The 15,573-nt window shown below is 49.3% G+C and overlaps 2 protein-coding genes across 2 annotated transcripts; one reads left to right on the top strand and one right to left on the bottom strand.

Moving 5' to 3' along the window:
- Window positions 1–7,115: 7,115 nt before the first annotated feature.
- PIGZ (phosphatidylinositol glycan anchor biosynthesis class Z) lies at window positions 7,116–15,089 on the top strand (the record flags this gene model as incomplete). The annotated part of the gene is made up of 4 exons (XM_080696541.1): window positions 7,116–7,233; window positions 10,817–12,376; window positions 12,503–12,609; window positions 14,859–15,089. The coding sequence occupies 4 exons, from the start codon at window positions 7,116–7,118 to the stop codon at window positions 15,087–15,089; spliced, it is 2,016 nt and encodes a 671-aa protein (XP_080552667.1).
- A 101-nt stretch (window positions 15,090–15,190) lies between these two features.
- NCBP2AS2 (NCBP2 antisense 2 (head to head)) lies at window positions 15,191–15,490 on the bottom strand (the record flags this gene model as incomplete). Its single annotated transcript, XM_080696540.1, has 1 exon — window positions 15,191–15,490. The coding sequence occupies one exon, from the start codon at window positions 15,488–15,490 to the stop codon at window positions 15,191–15,193; it is 300 nt and encodes a 99-aa protein (XP_080552666.1).
- Between the last annotated feature and the right edge of the window lie 83 nt (window positions 15,491–15,573).

Here is a 15,573-nt window from a genome sequence, read left to right as displayed (position 1 = left end):
GTACCTAATAAATGGCAATGCTATTGGGTTTTTTTTACATTATTATTAATTTTTATAAAAATCTGAAGCTCAGAAACTAAGCAAATTCAGAAGTCATGAAGTAGAGACTGAAACTATGAGAATAACTGGGATGATTTGAGAAGAGTGTGCGTGTGAGAGCTGACACTAAGGAAGTGGACACAGGACAGGAAGCTGCGGCCGAGGGGCCAGAGGAGGAGGGGGGAAGCAGCAGCGCTGCCCGGCAACACTCAGAAATGTCTCCCTGACTTGACTGCCAGAAGAAGGCAGCAGGAAGACGCACTTCCCTCGACTCTGCCTTCCAGAAGTTTTGCATCTAATGCACAGCTTCTTCTTTGCTGTGCCTACTTCCATCTCAGATATTCGATCTGGAATCACTTTCCCTTCTGTGTAAGAATGTCCTTTAAGATTTTCCAGTTTGGGTTTCCATGAAAATGTTGGCTAGGTGGTGCACGCTTGTAATGCCAGCATTCGGGAGGCTGAGACAAGAGGATCGTGATTGGAGGACAGCCTCAGCTACTTAGTGAGGCTCTCTGAAAACCTAATTTGCAGAACTCAACTTCAAGGGAATCTATAAAATGTAGAGTTTTGAAGCTGGGCGTGGTGGCACACGCTTGTAATCCCCGCCCCTGGGAGGCTGAGACAGGAGGATCATGCAGGTTTGAAGCCAGCCTCAGCTACTTAGTGAGGCTCTCAGCAACTTAGTGAGACCCTGTTTCCAAATAAAATATAAAATAGGTTTAGGAGTATAGCCTCTGGGTTCCACCCCCAGTACCACAAAAAAAAAAAAAAGTAGAGTTTTGTGTCCTAGCTGTTGCAGTACAGCAAGACACTCTAGAAAGAGATCGCAGCAGGGGAAGGGGTCCCATCGTCAAATGCCATGATGCAGGGCCTGGAGCAGCCAGCACGCTTAACAAAGAGAAATCACGGGCTGTGGAGGTCACGTGGGTGCAGTGGCAGACAGGGAGCCAGATCACAGTGGGCAGAACAGCCAACAAGCGAGAAGTGGGTTCGGCCAGTGTAGATGGTTTCAGGGTTCCTGTGAAGGGAAGAGGAGAGAGAGGCTGTAGATGTGGGGGGTGCATCGAGTGCAAAGGAGAGCTTGAGTTGGCTGTTCTAAGAACACTAGAGGGTCAGCCATGTTTCTGGGTGGAAGGGCAGGTGTCATCAAAAAGAACAGAGGGAAGGAGTGGCCCCATGGTGGATGGAGAGCTTCCAGCTGTGGGGGGCTTGAGCTGATGGAAGATGGTCGACTTTTTTTTTTTTTTTGGAAGGTCTGGGGGTGGAACTAAGGGGCATTCGACCTCCGAGCTACACCCCCTGCCCTATTTTTTTATTCTTTATTTTGAAACAGGGTCTCACTAAGTAGCTGAGGCTGTCCGGGAACCACGATCCTCCAGTCTCAGCCTCCCAAATGCTGGGATTACAAGCATGTGCCACCACGCCCGGCTCCCGGGGCATTCTGTCTCCAATCTATACAGGCATTCTATCTCCGAGCTATACCCCAGCCCTATTTTTATTCTTTTTTTTTTTTTTTTTTTTTTGTGTGTGTGTGTGTGTGTGTGGTACTGGGGCTCCTGGAAACCCTTCTACCTCTGGGGTACACTCCCAGACCTATTTTATATTTTTATTTGGAAACAGGGTCTCTTAAGCCAGCGAGGTTGGCTTCAAACCTGTGTGATCCTCCTGTCTCCACCTCCCGGGCAGAAATTACAAGCGTGTGCCACCACGCCCGACTTTATTCTTTTTTTTGAAACAGGGTCTCACTGAGTTGCAAAGGGACTCGCTAAGTAGATGAGGCTGTCCACGAACCACGATCCTTCTGTCTCAGCCTCCCAAATCCTGGGATTACAAGACTGGGACACAACACCCAGCTTGATAATGACCTTTTGCTAAGAACCAAAAGCTTATTTAATAGCTGGGTCCAGTGGCACAGGTCTGCAAGGGAAGCTACTCCGGAAGCTGAGGTAGGAGGATCACAAATTCGAGGCCAGACTGGGCAACTTAGCAAGACTCAGTCTCAAAATAAAAAATCAAAACAGCTAGGGGTATAGCTCAGAGATAGAGCACCCCTGAAGTTCAACTCCCAGTAACACACACACACACACACACACACACACACACACACACACACACACACACTTATCACCATATGATTCCTTTCCTGTTTTTTTGTTTTGTTTTGTTTTGTTTTGTTTGTTTTTAATACTGGGGATGGCCAGGCGTGGTGGTGCACGCTTGTAATCCCAGCATTCGGGAGGCTAAGACTGGAGGATCACAGTTTGCCAACAGCCTCAGCGATTTAGTGAGGCCCTCCACAACTTGGTGAGACTCTGTTTAAAAATAAAGAATAAAAAATAGGGCAGGGGGTGTAGCTCAGAGGTAGAGTGCCCCTGGGTTCCAAACCCAGAACACCACACACACAAAGAAAATACTGGGGATAGAACCTAGAAGCATTCTACCTCCGAGCTACCCCTAGCCCTATTTTATTCTTTGTTTTGAAATAAGGTCTCACTGAGTTGCAAACGGCCTCATTAAGTAGCTGGTGCTGTCTGCAAACCGCAATCCTCCTGTCTCAGCCTCCTAAATGTTGGGATTACAAGTGTGCACCACTACACCAAGCTGAAAGAACCTGTTTTGAAACCAAAAAAAAATTACAAAAGGGCTGGGATGTAGCTTGCAGGTAGAATGCCTCAGTACCACCAGTCAATCAACCAGCCAATCAATCAGTGGGCTAGGAGTCAGGTGTGGTGGTGAACACCTGTGATCTCAGTACTTGGAAGGTTGAGACAGGAGGATTGCAGGTTCAAGACCAGCCTCAGCAATTTAGTGGGACCCTATATCAAAATAAAAATTAATAGCCGGGCGTGGTGGCACGTGTTTGTAATCCCAGCATTCGGAGGCTGAGACAGGAGGATCGCAGTTCGTGGACAGCCTCAGTTACTTAGTGAGGCCCTCCTCAACTCAGTGAGACCCTGTTTCAAAATAAAGAATAAAAAGTTGGGCAGGGGGTGTGGCTCAGAGGTCAAATGCCCCTGGGTTCCATCCCCAAACCCACACACACAAAAAAAAATAACTAAAATAAATAAAAATTAATAAAGTAGTTCTGGGGATGTAGCTCGAAGGTAGAATGCCCTTAGGTTCAATCCTCAGTAACACACACACACACACACACACACACACACACACACACACACACGGACGGTGAGGCTTTGTAAATGTCCTTGGGTTCAAACCCCAATAACCCCCACACATACATATCTCAGATACACTGAAAATACCCACTGAGGGGCTGGGAATGCAGCTCTAGCATGCAGAGAGCCCTGGGTCTGATCCCGTATACCCTTGCACATCACACAAGTAAAAAGAAAGAAAGAACTTTGCACAGTGGCAGTATCGTAGCCAATGAGGTTTATCCTAGAAGCGATTATTTCTAATTGGTGCGCTTAATAAAAGTTGGAAAGATAAAAAAAAAAAAAAGGAAGAAATACTCACTGAATTCTCTTTCTTCCTAGAGTCAAAACTCAGTTTCACTGTGTGAGGCCACATGCTGGGGTGGGGCCCAGGCACCACACGGCCTGGGCGGGGTGGGGGGGGTGCAGGACGGCAGACACACACTCTCCAGGCTCTGCGCAGGGACCTCCTGCCCAAGCCGCTGCCCCTGCCTTCAGGATCCTCAGGGATGCTCCTGTCAGCCTTCCAAGTACACCACACCTGACTTCCCAGCCTCATGTTTTATTCTTCATTTTGATACAAAGTCTTATAAGTAGCTGAGGCTGGTCACAAGCCTATGATTCTCCTGTCTCCGCCTCCCAAGTACTAGATTACAGGCGTTTGCCACCACACCTTGAACACCTTTCTTCTCCCTCCCCCTCCTTAAAAGCATGCATCATCATGCCCAGCTTTCCTTTTTTTTTTAATTTTTTGAAACAGGATCTCACTGAGTTGCAGCGGGCCTCACTAAGTAGCTGAGGCTGTCCACGAACCATGATCCTCCAGTCTCAGCCTCCCAAATGCTGGGATTACAAGCATGCGCCACCATGCCTGGTGACTTTCCATTTTTTAAAAGTCAATACAAAGCCAAGCATGGTGGCACACACCTGTAATCTCAGTACTTGGGAGGTTAAGACAGGAGGATTGCAAGTTCAAGGCCAGCCTCAGCAATTTAGAAAGAACTTGTTTCAAAATTAAAGAAAAAAAATAAAAAAGGGTTGGGCATATAGCACAAAGGTAGAATGCCCCTGGGTTAAAAACTAAATTAAGAAGCAGCAGCAGCAGCAGTAAGTCATTGATGAATTACATAAAGAATTATGCCAATAATTTAAAATTCAGCCAGGTGTAATGGTACACACCTGTAATCCCAGAATTTGGAGGCTGAGACAGGAGGATCTCAAGTTTGCACCCAGCCTCAGCTACTTAGTGAGGCCCTCTACAATTTAGTGAGACCCTGCTTCAAAATAAAGAATAAAAAATAGAGATGGGGGTATAGCCTGGAGGTAGAATGCCCCTAGGTTTAATCCCCAGTACTGCAAAAAAAAAAAAAAAATAGGATTGCAGATATAACCTGGAGGTAGAACACCCCTGGGTTCAGTCTACACACACACACACACACACACACACACACACACACTCAGAGACAGTTGCCAACACTGAATTATTTAGGATGTGATGGCCAGACTAATAAGTCTAGAAAGCCAGGAAAGCTGGTGGATTGTCTCAGTCCAAAGTCTGATAACCAGGGAGCCTGTGGTGTACCTCCCTGGCTTAGCCCAAAGGCCTGAGCATCCGGGTCCTGGAAGCCACAGGGGTGCTGATGTCTGAGGGCAGGAGATGGACGGCCTACTTCAAGAAGGGAGAGCGGCTTGTCTCTCCTCCACTGCTGTGTTCTATTCAGGCCTTTGATGGGTTGGCTGGTGCCTGCCCACACTCCTGAGGGAATCTTTACTCTTCATACTGATTCAAATGCTAATCTCCTCCTGAAGCCTCCATAGACAGTCCCAGAAATAATACTTTACCAGCTCTCTGGGCACAGTCAACACATAAAATTATAAGCATCACAGATCCTTAGTAAATACAATCAGCAAATAATCAGGTCATTCAAAAGAGGCCTCTGGCTGGGCATGGTGGCCCACGCTTGTAATCCCCGCGCTTGGGAGGTGGAGACAGGAGGATCGTGCAGGTTTGAATCCAGGCACACTGGCTTAAGAGACTCTGTTTCCAAATAAAAAAAGTATAAAAAATAGGTCTGGGAGTGTAGCCCAGAGGTAGAAGGGCTTCCAGGAACCCCAGTACCACCAAAAAAAAAAAAAAAAAAGAAAAAAAGAGGCCTCTGTTTCCATTTCTATAAAACAGAGATGTGGGGCATGGTGGTATATGCCTATAATCCCAATACTTGGGATACTGAGATAGGAGGATTTAAGGTTTTAATTTAAGGATTTAAGGCTCTTGCTAAGTTACAGAAACTGTAACTGTACGTTAGTTTCTGTAACTTAGCAAGAGCCACCACAACTTAGTGAAACCCTGTTTCAAACTAAAAAAAATAGGCAGCCAGGTGTGGTGGTGGTACGCACCTGTAATCCCAGTACTTGGGAGGCTGAGATAGGAGGATCACAAGTTTTAGGACAGCCTCAAATGTAGCAAGATTCTCAGCAACCTAGTGAGACCCTGCTTCAAAACAAACCAAAAAGCCGGGCGTGGTGGCGCACGCCTGTAATCCCGGCATTCGGGAGGCTGAGACAGGAGGATCGCGGTTCACAGACAGCCTCAGCTACTTAGTGAGGCCCTCTGCAACTTAGTGAGACCCTGTTTCAAAACAAAGAATTAAAGCCGGGCGTGGTGGCACACACTTGTAATCCCCGCGCTTGGGAGGCTGAGACAGGAGGATCACACGGGTTCGAAGCCAGCCTCAGCTACTTAGTGAGGCTCTCAGCAACCTAGTGAGACCCTGTTTCCAAATAAAGTATAAAATAGGTCTGGGAGTATAGCCCGGAGGTAGAAAGCTTCTGGGTTCCACCTCCAGTACCACCAAAAAAACAAAAACAAAAAAAACAACAAAAAAACAAAGAATAAAAAATAGGACAGGGGGTTTAGCTCGGAGGTAGAATGCCCCTGGGTTCCATCCCCAGACCTGCAAAAAAAAAAAAAAAGAACAAACCAAAAAAATTAATAATGGGGGGCTGTGGGTACAGCTCAGAAGTAGAATGCCCTTGGGTTCAATCCACAGTGCCAAAATAATATAATATAATATAATATAATATAATATAATATAATATAATAGGGCTAGTGTTGTGGCTTAGAGGTAGAACACCCTGGATTCAATTCCCAGAAGGCAGGCAGGCAGGCAGGCCAGGAATAAATGAAAATAAGGTAGGCACATGAAGTGTCTGGGATTTAGTGGGCTCAGTACAAAGCAGCTATTATCATTGTCTTTTTTTTTTTTTTTTTTGCGGTACTGGGGATGGAACCCAAGGGCATTCTATCTCCAAGCTACACCCCCAGCCCTACTATTTATTTATTTATTTATTTATTTATTTATTTATTTATTTATTGGGTCTGGGGATGGAACCCAGAGGCATTTGACCTCTGAGCTACATCCTCTGACCTATTTTTTATTCTTTATTTGAAACAGGGTCTCACTAAGTTACAGAAAGCCTCACTTAGTAGCTGAGGCTGTCCCCGAACTGCAGTCCTCCAGTCTAAGCCTCCCAAATGCTGGGATTACAAGCGTGTGCCACCACACCTAGCCCTCCAGCCCTATTTTTTTATTCTTTATTTTGAAACAGTCTCACTGAGTTGCAAAGGGCCTCACTTAGGCTGGCTGAAAACCATGATCCTCCTGTCTCAGCCTCCCAGATGCTGGGATTACAAGCGTGCGCCACCACACCCAGCTCATCATTGTCAATTTTATTTATGTCGATCCATTTTGAGTTTGTGAAGACATCTGGATGTATTATAGTTTGCATTATAATAACTAATGATGTTGCCCTCAGCAGACACAGATTGGTAGATCCAGAGTCGCAACTGCTGCAGCTGGAAGGTCACGCCGGCTCCCCTCACCTTCCTGAGCTGGCAATGAGCTGGGCAACACTTTGATCAGCATGGCAGCCCGGGTGTTCTGGGGCAGCCTCGGCCTGCTGCGAGTGCTGTGGTGTCTCCTTCCTCAGACCGGCTACGTGCACCCTGATGAGTTCTTCCAGTCACCAGAGGTGATGGCAGGTAAAGCCCCACGTGTGGCTAAGAGGAGTAGCAGCCCAGTCTGCTTTAATATTTAGTGGGAGGGAAGCGTGTCGTCCATTTGGACAAGCAATAACCCACAAGCAAAGCTGCAGTCCCTCTGGGATAAGAGCTTGGGAGCCGGGACTCACATCTCTTTGAGGGGTGACATTGACCTTAGGTGAGATTAATAAAACACCAGCTTTTTGTTTTTTTTTTTCCTGTTTGGACCAACAGGTCATTCAAAATGAAAGCTGAGCTGGACCTCTGAGCAGAAGGATGTTAGAGTTGGGCTTTCTCCATGTCTCTGGAGATGCGTCATAGAGATGCGGTCTTAGATAATCAAGCTTTTCTTCTGGAAGGAGTGAGGGAACTCAGATATGGGGTACTCACTTGTTAGAACTTACCCACCCTACTGTTCAGAATGTATCACATGACTACACCTAGCTGCAAGGGAAGCTAGGAAATAAAGTTTTTATATTTGATCACATGCCCAGTTAAAGAGAGTAAGAAGGAAGGGGGAAATAGAAGCAGGGCATGGTGGTGCTGGCTTGTAATCCCAGTACTAGAAAGCTGAGACAGGAGTATCATATGTTCAAAGCCAACCTCAGCAACTTAGCGAAGCCCTCCATAACTTAGTGAGACTCTGTTTCAAATTAAAATAATAAAAGGGGCCAGACATGTTGGCACATGCTTGTAATCCCAGTACTTGGGAGGCTGAGACAGGAGGATCGCAGCTTCTTACAGTACTAAGATACACTGAGATTGCAGGTATGCACTGCCACATCCAGTTAGATTTGGATTTTAAACTGGAAACTCAGTATCTTCCCACACATTTTTAAAAGTCTGAGCTCCTTGGGCGTGGTGGGACATGCTTGTAATCTCAGCATTCGGGAGGCTGAGACAAGAGCATCGCAGGTTCCTGGCCAGCCTCATCTACTTAGTGAGGCCCTCTGCAACTTAGTGAGACCCTGTTTCAAAACAAAGAATATAAAATAGGGCTGGGGTGTAGCTTGGAGGTAAAACGCCCCTGGGTTCCATCCCCAGTACCAAAGGGGCCGGGGTGGGGGGGGGAGACTGTGCTGTATACAGCAGCCAGATTGACTGGTGCTAGATTTTCTGTTTCCCTTTAACATTCTGATGTAGATCAAATGGCCAAAAGGTTAGAGAAATAAGTAGGAAAAGCAAAGAGCCCAAATGATCCCAAACTACACCATCAGCTCTAAACAGCCTGCAAGGTTACCCAGCATGAAATGCTGCGGGCAGTGGGATGTGGACTGGAGATGCAGAAACCCTGAGTTCATTCCTTCACCACCACCACCCCCCCCACTGCACTGTGGGACACTGGGGCACAGGATCATAGTCCAGCCCCAGGCAGCGAGTATCTTTTTTTTTTCTTTTTTTGCTGTACTGGGGATTGAATCCAGGGATATTCTACCTCTGAGTTCCACCCCAAGCCCTAGTTTTTATTTTTTTAAATAAATCTAAGTTGCAGAGAGCCTCACTAAGTAGTTGAGGCTGGCCACGAACCTGCAGTCCTCCCGTCCCTCAGCCTCCCGAGTACTGGGATGACAAGCCTGCAATACCATGCCCGGCTTAGCAAGTATCTTTTTAATTATATAAAGACTTCTTGACTCCATCCTTCTATCAAAGATTTAAGTATCATAAAACCAAAGTCACAGCCATAACCCTGATTGCTTGTTCCTGGTCTCCACCCTCACACGCCCTCTCCTGGATGACAGGTGTTATCACAGAGATGGGTTTTGACTGAAATCTCTGAACACTGAGAAGAGGAATAAAGCTTCTCCCCACACCTTTCCCAGGATACACCCATCACCTCATCTCCTGGACAAGGATCCCTTGGCCTATCACAAGGTGGGGTGCTCTATCACCTTGAGCTCCCCTGCATTCTATTACTGTACGACAAAACTAGGCGTTTAAAATGATTCCCATAAGCCGGGTGTGGTGGCGCAAGCTTGTAATCCCCACGCTTGGGAGGAGGAGACAGGAGGATCGCGCAGGTTCGAAGCCAGCCGCGCTGGCTTAAGAGACCCTGTTTCCAAATAAAAAAATATAAAATAGGTCTGGGAGTGTAGCCCGGAGGTAGATGGGTTTCCAGGAACCCCAGTACCACCAAAAAGAAAAAAATAAAATAAAATGATTCCCATTAGTGCCGAGCATGACAGTACTCACCTATATATAATCACAGCTGCCCGGGAGGCTGACAGGGCAGGAGCACTGCAAGGTAGAGGCCAGCCTGAAAGCCCCATCTTCAAATTTAAAAATTTATTTATTTATTTTTGCGGGTCTGGGGATGGAACCCAGGGGCATTCAACCTCCAAGCTACACCCCCTGCCTTATTTTTTAAATAAGACCCTATTTCAAAACAAAAAAAAATTAAAAAAGGGCTGAGATATAGCTCAGAGGTAAAAGGCCCCTGGGTTTCATCCCCAGTATCACACATGCTCAAAAACCAACAAATAAATAAATAAATAAATAGGGCTGTGATCCAGGCATGGTGGCACACACCTGTAACCCCAGAATTTGGGAGGCTGAGATAGGAGGATTGCAGGTTTGAAGCTAGCTTCAGAAATTTCTTTTTATTAATGTATGTATGTATGTATTTATTTATTTTTGTAGTACTGGGAATGGAACCCAGGGGCATTCTACCTCCGAGCTACACTCCCAGCCCTATTTTTTTTATTCTTTATTTTGAAACAGGGTCTCACTGTGTTGCAGAGGGCATCACTAAGTAGCTGTAGCTGAGGCTGTCCGTGAACTGCGATCCTCCTGTCTCAGCCTCCCAAATGCTGGGAGTACAAGTGTGCGCCACCATGCCTGGCCAGCCTCAGCAATGTAGAGAAACCCTCAGCAACTTAGCAAGATCCTGTTTCAAATAAATATAAAATAAGGCTAGAGTTAGCCCTATTTTATATAAAAATAAATGCTTAGAGGTAGAATACCCCTGAGTTCAACCCCTAGTACCAAAAAAAGGTTGGAGGGGCTGGGTATGTAGCTCAGTGGTAGAACAACCCTGAGCTCAATCCTTAGTATTACAAAACAATAAAATAAAATAACTCCTACTTCATAGTTTGCATTCTGTAGATCTGAAGTCCACTGTGGGTTCCCAACTCCGGGTATCATGAAGTTAAACTTAGGAACTGGGCTGAACTCTGAAAACTCTGGGAAAAATCTCCTTCTGAGCTCATCCCTGTTGGCAGAATTTGATTCACCTCAACTATGGGACTATAGTCCCAGTTTCCTTGCTGCCAACTTCTAGAGGGGACCCGTACTCCTTGCCCACAGCCCCTTCCACCGTTGAGCCAGCAGGGGCACATCAAATCCTTCTCAAACTTCGAATCATCCAGCTGGAGACAACTCTGCTGTTGAAGGGCTGGTGTGTCTGGGTCGGGCCCACCCAAGAGCCTGTTCCACAGTCAATGCTCCCACCTAATCTAACCCTAATCCCAGGAGGAAATTCTACCCTGTCCAGTCCCAGAGTGTCCACTGGGGGGCGGGCAACATGCTGGAATTCTGCAGCACACCGCTGAGCCTGGACCCGGCTCACCTCACCTCTCTCTTGCAGAGGACATCCTGGGTGTGCGGGCTACTCGGCCCTGGGAGTTTTACCCGGGCAGCTCTTGCCGCACGGTGGTCTTCCCACTGCTGACCTCTGGCTCTGCCTTCTGGTTGCTCCGGCTCTGGGAAGAGCTGGGGCTGTGGCCTGGTCGGGTGAATGGCTATGTGCTACTGGTGGGGCCCCGACTCCTCCTCACCACCCTCTCCTTTGCCCTGGACGGGGCCGTGTACCACCTGGCCCCACTGTGGGGAGCGGATCGCTGGAACGCCCTGGCCCTGCTGTCCGGTTCCTACGTCACCCTGGTTTTCTACACGAGGACCTTCTCCAACACCATCGAGGGACTGCTCTTCGCATGGCTGCTGGTGCTGGCGTCCCCTCGTGTGGCGTGGAGCCCCACACCCAGGAAGCCTGCCCCCGGCCCGTGGTGGCACAGCTGGCTCCTTGGGGCCATTGTGGCTGCTGGCTTCTTTAACCGGCCCACCTTCCTGGCCTTTGCTCTGGTCCCCCTCTTCTTCTGGGGCACTCGGGGAGCCACAGACCCTGGCTTCAAGTCCGTGATGTGGGAGGCCCTGGTGCTGCTCCCCGGGGCAGCCCTCACTGCGGCGGCCTTTGTGGTCACTGATAGCTGGTACTTCTCCAGCCTCTCGAGGTCCTATAGCCTTGTCCTTACACCTGTCAACTTCTTGCACTACAACCTGGATCCTCAGAACCTTGCAAGGCACGGCACGCACGTGCGACTCACGCACCTGGCAGTCAACGGCTTCCTGCTTTTTGGGGTGCTACACGCCTGGGCACTGCAGGCTGCGTGGCGACAGCTGCAAGCCTGCCTCCAGGCCTTCACACACGTGGGCCTCCCCAGGGTGCTGCATGCCCGGAGTCTGCCGTCCAGCCCCAGGCCTTACCTCCTCCTCCTCTACTTCATGCCTCTGGCCTTGCTGTCTGCCTTTAGTCACCAGGAAGCTCGGTTCCTGATTCCCCTTCTGGTCCCCCTATGCCTGCTCTGTAGTCCGCGAACCCAGCCTGTGCCTTGGAAGGGCACCCTGGTCCTCTTTAATGCCCTAGGTGCCCTCTTCTACGGCTGCCTCCATCAGGGAGGCCTGGTACCTGGCCTAAAGTACCTGGAGCAGGTGGTTCATGCGCCTGTGCTTCCAGGCACGCCTACCCACTACACACTCCTCTTCACGCACACCTACATGCCCCCCCAGCACCTCCTACACCTCCCAGGCCTGGGGTCACCTGTGGAGGTGGTAGACATGGGTGGGACCGAGGACCAGGTCCTGTGCCAAGCTCTGAACAACTTCACCAGACAACCAGCTTGCCAAGTGGCTGGCGGGCCGTGGCTCTGCCGCCTCTTTGTGGTGACCCCTGGAACCGCCAGGCATGTGGTGGAGAAGTGCAGCTTCCACCCCAAGAATGAGACACTTGTGTTTCCCCACGTGACCCTGGAGGACCCGCCAGCCCTGTCCTCCCTCCTGAGTGGAGCTTGGAGGGACCATCTGAGTCTTCACATCGTGGAGCTGGAGGGGACCCAAGGCAATGCGATGGAACAGTCTCTGCCCGAGCTTCGTCTGTAGACTGCACCACTCCACCCGAGCAGGCAACGATCCTCCTTCAGGATTCCACTGCTGCCTCTTCTCTGCACAGCCAACAGTTGTTCTGCCTTTTAAGTGAGCCTGTGCTCTTCTCCCTCAGACACCAAAGATCTGACCAGTCCTGGTCCCGATGCCAAGGTCCCCAAAGAATCCCAGTGTAACCAACGGCATCTAATGTCTGTTCCTGCCCTATTCATTCCAGCCACTGTAATGTTTTAAATATATAATAGCCCCTGGTTGTGTGTGTGTGGGGGGATGAACTGCTAATGCCATTCCTGAATGGCCTCTTCCAAACCTCATGTCTTACCTCCTGCTAGCATGACAATCTTTTGGTTTCCAGACACCTAGCAGACCGTGTGGTAAAGAAAAGAGAATAGGTTGTTGATGGGCATGGTGGTTGATGGAATTCTTAAGATTCACCTCTCTGTAATCCCACTACTTGGGAGGCTGATGCAAGAAGATGGCCGGTTCAATGCCAGCCTCAGCAATTTGGCAAGACCTTCAGCAATTTAGGGAGACCTGTTCCAAAATAAAAAATAAGAAAGGGCTGGGAGTGTAGCTTGGAGGTACACTGACCTTGAGTTCAATCCGCAGTAAGAGGTGGGAGAGAAAATGAATGTCTTGGACTCAAGGGATCCGACTTCTTTTTTTGAGTTACTAGGGATTGAACCAGGGGCATTCTACCTCTGAGCTATAGCCCCCAGACCTATTTTTTTTTTAATTCTTTATTTTAAAAACAGGATCTCACTAAGTAGTGGAGAGCCTCACTAAGTAGCGGAGGCTGGCAGTGAACCTGAGATCCTTCAGTCTCAGCCTTCCAAGTACTGGGATTACAAGCCTGTGCCACCATGCCCAGCAGGAATCTGATTTCAAGACTGGGGTCTGCCATTCAGACTGTGAGAAAACCCCTCCTACTTAACCCGGCTCATCTCCCAATCTGTACAATGGATCAGAGAATCTCTGAAGGGCCTGCCAGCTCATGCTGCCCTTCTTGGCGTCTATAGCACAAGTACCCTGGCTCAGCAGGCATGACTTTCAAAGCTTTTTGAGAATGAAAGTGACGTATTTAGTGGCACTTTTGGTGTCTGCTGTCTCCCTGTTTGGTTATTATCAAAACAAGCCTGGAAATTTCCTCCACACACTGTTTCAACTCCCATTCCTGAGAAATTCTCCAACCTTTTTTTTTTTCATATCTGTAGATGGAACCTAGGGGCACTGGACCTCAGAGCTACACCTATTTTTTTTTTTTTATTGTTTATTTTGAAACAGGGTCTCACTAAGTTGCACAGGGCCTCACTAAGTAGCTGAGGCTGTCCACAAACCATGATCTTCAGGGCTCAGCCTCCCAAATGCTGGAATTACAAGCATGCGCCACCATGCCCGGCAGAACTCTCCAGCCATTTCTACATTGCCTAGAGATAGGTGCCTGTTTCTCATGCTTGCGACCCTGACCTCAATTCCCAATACCAAGGGGGTAAAAATTATTTTCCAAGATTAAGGAACCCGGATTTCTCCCTTCTCAGCAATGCCACATGTCTCGGGCCCTCTCAATTGGCCCAGGTGGGAACTGAGAACACATGATGCTTTGTATTAGTAACCAGCTTAAAAACTTTTCCATTGCCGGGCATGGTGGCGCACGCTTGTAATCCCAGCATTCGGGAGGCTAAGACCTGAGGATGGCGGTTTGCGGACAGCCACAGCTACTTAGGGAGGCCCTCCATAACTTAGTGAGACCCTGTTTCAAAATAAAAAATATAAAAACCAGGGCAGGAGGTGTAGCTCGGAGGTCGAATGTCCCTGGGTTTCATCCCCAGACCTGCAAAAACAAAACAAAACAAAAAACAAACAAAACAAAAAAACCCACACGTTTCCCATGCCCTCAAGTTTTTTAGAGTGCATGAATAACTATGTATTCCAAAGAGATGATCATAAATTTATTCAGGAGGATCAAATTGAAGGCACTTATGTATACAATGGATTTCCTTATCATAGGTCTGATTAGATAGTCTTAGTTTGTAACCCAGGCCCTCAACAATGGGGACCAAGAATTTAGGTTATCTTGTGCCATAGTCGGCAGTAGTCTTAATGGCTGGTAGCGACGGGGTAAGGCAGCCCCTAAGGAGCAGGGTAAATGCTGCAGAGCTGTGATTAGGATCTAGGCCCTAGCGTCTAATGCCCGTGCTCACACCGCACTCTTGCAAGGTTCTGGCAATTTGAGATGAGATCCCCATTACTTCAAAGAAATGTGCTTCTAGGGAGTGAGACAAGCCACACCGAGTGCGGTCAGCAGGTGCCAGCACAGAACAGGCACTCAATGTTAACCACGGGCCCGCAGGATTCCCAATCCATCTCACTGAGAAATAACACACTCAAGCCTTTTAATCAGCTCACACATTTACTCAGAGACGTTAGCAGCTGCAAGGTTGTCTTTCCATCACGGCTTTCCCTGAAATTAGTACCTGGCGGTACCAGAGCAGACGCAGCAGCATCGACGAGCGCTTTGGTTCCACTTGCTGACGCGCTGTTTCTGGCTGTGTGTCCATGATTTTCTACGGGCTGTGTCCGGTTCCTGCCTGTCAGACTTCAGGGTCTTTCTCCGCTGTGACCTGCCCACTCACAGGACTTCAACGAGGATGTGGGTTTGGCCCCAGTTCTTAGGAGCCCGACGCCTGCGGGCGACCGTCTGAGCCGGGATTCGCGGCCATGCGAGGGCCTGGGATGAGTAACGCCAAGGTCGGGGTAGGGCACAACAGGGAAAGAAGGCGACCTCAGCCCAGCCCCGCCGAGCTTAAGAGTCTGCGCGCCGGCCCCTCTGGCTCCCCGGGGGAGGCCCCGGCCGGTCCCGAAGGCCTCGCCGCAGCTCCTGGTGGAAGGCGTCTCGGAATCGGCCGGCGCGGCGGCTCAGGGAGCCCGCGGGCCCGGCTGCGAGGGCGCGCAGGCGGCGGGCCGCGTCCTGGCCGCGCAGCTGCGCCTGCAGCAGCGCGAACGCCGTGAGCTGCGCCGCACGCCGGATCGGCCGCGACTCGGACAGACGCTCCACCAGCTGCGGGCTGTGCAGCAGGACGGCCAGCAGCCGCCGGAGAACCATGCTTCTCGGAAGTCCTCGGAACCAAAGCACGCAGCCCGGCCCTGCGGCTCGGCGGTGCCGGACGACGGACCGCCTGCGCGCCT

The sequence above is a fragment of the Muscardinus avellanarius genome (genome assembly GCF_963383645.1).
Source record: "Muscardinus avellanarius genome assembly, chromosome: 5".
In the NCBI taxonomy this organism is placed as follows: domain Eukaryota; kingdom Metazoa; phylum Chordata; class Mammalia; order Rodentia; family Gliridae; genus Muscardinus; species Muscardinus avellanarius.
This window is presented reverse-complemented; position numbering and strand designations above follow the sequence as displayed.